The sequence below is a fragment of the Pteropus vampyrus genome, unplaced genomic scaffold, assembly GCF_000151845.1.
Source record: "Pteropus vampyrus isolate Shadow unplaced genomic scaffold, Pvam_2.0 Scaffold2555, whole genome shotgun sequence".
NCBI lineage: Eukaryota > Metazoa > Chordata > Mammalia > Chiroptera > Pteropodidae > Pteropus > Pteropus vampyrus.
The window spans coordinates 1-1,492 of record NW_011891336.1 but is presented as its reverse complement, the minus strand read 5'-3'; the positions used below and the strand labels follow the sequence as shown (position 1 = coordinate 1,492).

The 1,492-nt window shown below is 75.1% G+C and overlaps 1 protein-coding gene across 1 annotated transcript in view; it reads right to left on the bottom strand.

Annotated features, from left to right (window-relative positions):
- Positions 1-1,447, bottom strand: part of LOC105310359 (telomerase reverse transcriptase-like) — a gene marked incomplete at its 3' end in the record, with an annotated part of 6,970 nt that extends 5,523 nt beyond the window's left edge. The window contains exons 1-2 of the mRNA XM_011386549.2: positions 1,166-1,447; positions 11-1,036 (exon numbers count right to left, since the gene is read on the bottom strand). Coding sequence (XP_011384851.1) covers positions 11-1,036; positions 1,166-1,384 — 1,245 coding nt within the window. The remainder of the gene's footprint in view (positions 1-10; positions 1,037-1,165) is intronic.
- Between the last annotated feature and the right edge of the window lie 45 nt (positions 1,448-1,492).

Genomic DNA, 1,492 nt, shown 5'->3' with positions numbered 1-1,492 from the left:
CGGACCCCGCCGGGGTGGCCGCGGGCCGCAGCGGGCAGTGCGTCCTGAGGAGTGCTCCGTATGGGCACCGCGCATGGTTCCCAAGCAGCTTCCGGAACAGCGGCCTCATCCGCCAGTAGCGCGCGGGCAGGCGGCGCGCCCGGCGGGGAGCGCCCCGCTGCAGGGGCCCCGAGTCCAGGAAGATGGCCTCCACGAGCCTCCGGGCCCCCGTCAGGCTGGGCCGCAGGGAGCTGAGCAGGAAGGAGGCGCGCAGCCGCTCCTTGCCACCCGAGCAGTAGAGGAACTGCTTGGTATCTGCGAAAACTTGAGGACCGGGCGCGCCCTGGGGACGTCCCGGCGCAGAGGATGCGCAGCCGGCCTCGCGCTCGCGGCCCAGCGGCCTGACGGGGCGACAAGTCCTGCGCGGCTCGCCCTCCCCAGACGCGGCTTCCGAGGTGGCTCTGGTGAGTGTCACCACGCGCGGACTGCCGTCACCGGGCCCATGCGCCCTGCCCGGGTGGGCCTGGGACGCCTGCCTGTCGGGTGGCAGGTCCGGCTCCAGGACCAGGCCGCGCCTGGGCCTCTTGGCCTGAGGCGGACTTCCTCCCGCGCCGCCCGGACGCCGCCTAGCGCCGGGAGCCCGCAGGCCCTTGGGTCTGCCGACCTCCCTGCGGCCACCGTTCCAAGCCTGGCAGCTTGGTCCGAGGCCCGTCAGGGCCCCGCCCGCGTGTGGCGTTGTGCAGAGGTCGTAGAGCGGCAGCCCGCACACCTGGTAGGCGCAGCTGGGGGCCACCAGCAGGTAGAGCGCGCAGCGTGCCAGCAGGTGGGTGAGCACGTCGTCGCCCACGCGGTGCAGCAGCAGCCCCCACGCGCCGCTGCCGCGCAGCGTCTCAGTCACTGTGTTGGGCAGGTAGCTGTGCACATTGGTCGTGAAGGCCAGCGGCGGGCCGTCGCGGTCCCCGTCCAGCAGCGCGAAGCCGAAGGCCAGCACGTTCCGCGCGCCGCGCTCGCACAGCCTCTGCACGACCCTGGCCACCAGCTCCTTCAAACAGGACACCTGCGGGGGAAGGGTCCCGAGTCGCTGAGGACGCCGGTGCCCGGGGGCTGGCGCGCGGCACGTCAGGCCTTATTCCCCCGGCCCCCACCCCCACCTTGCAGGCCCCACCGAGGTCCCGGGGCAGCCCACCTGGCGGAAGTCCGGGGCGGCAGGGAGCGGCTGCGCGTCCCAGGGCACGCACACGAGGCACTGGGCCACCAGCGAGCGGAAGGCTGCAGGGTCCCCGCGCCGCACGAGTCGCCAGCCCTCGGGTCCCAGGCGCCGCGCGAAGGTGGCCAGCGGGAGCACCTCGCGGTAGCGGCTCCGCAGCAGGGCGCGCACGGCGCGGCACCGGGGCGCGCGCGGCATCGCGGGAGGCAGGCGAGTCTCCCACGTGCGGGGACCTCCAGCACGAGCGCGTGGCTAAGGGGGTCCAGGCGGAGGGCGGTCGGCGCGGAGGAAGGGGCGGGGCCGGCG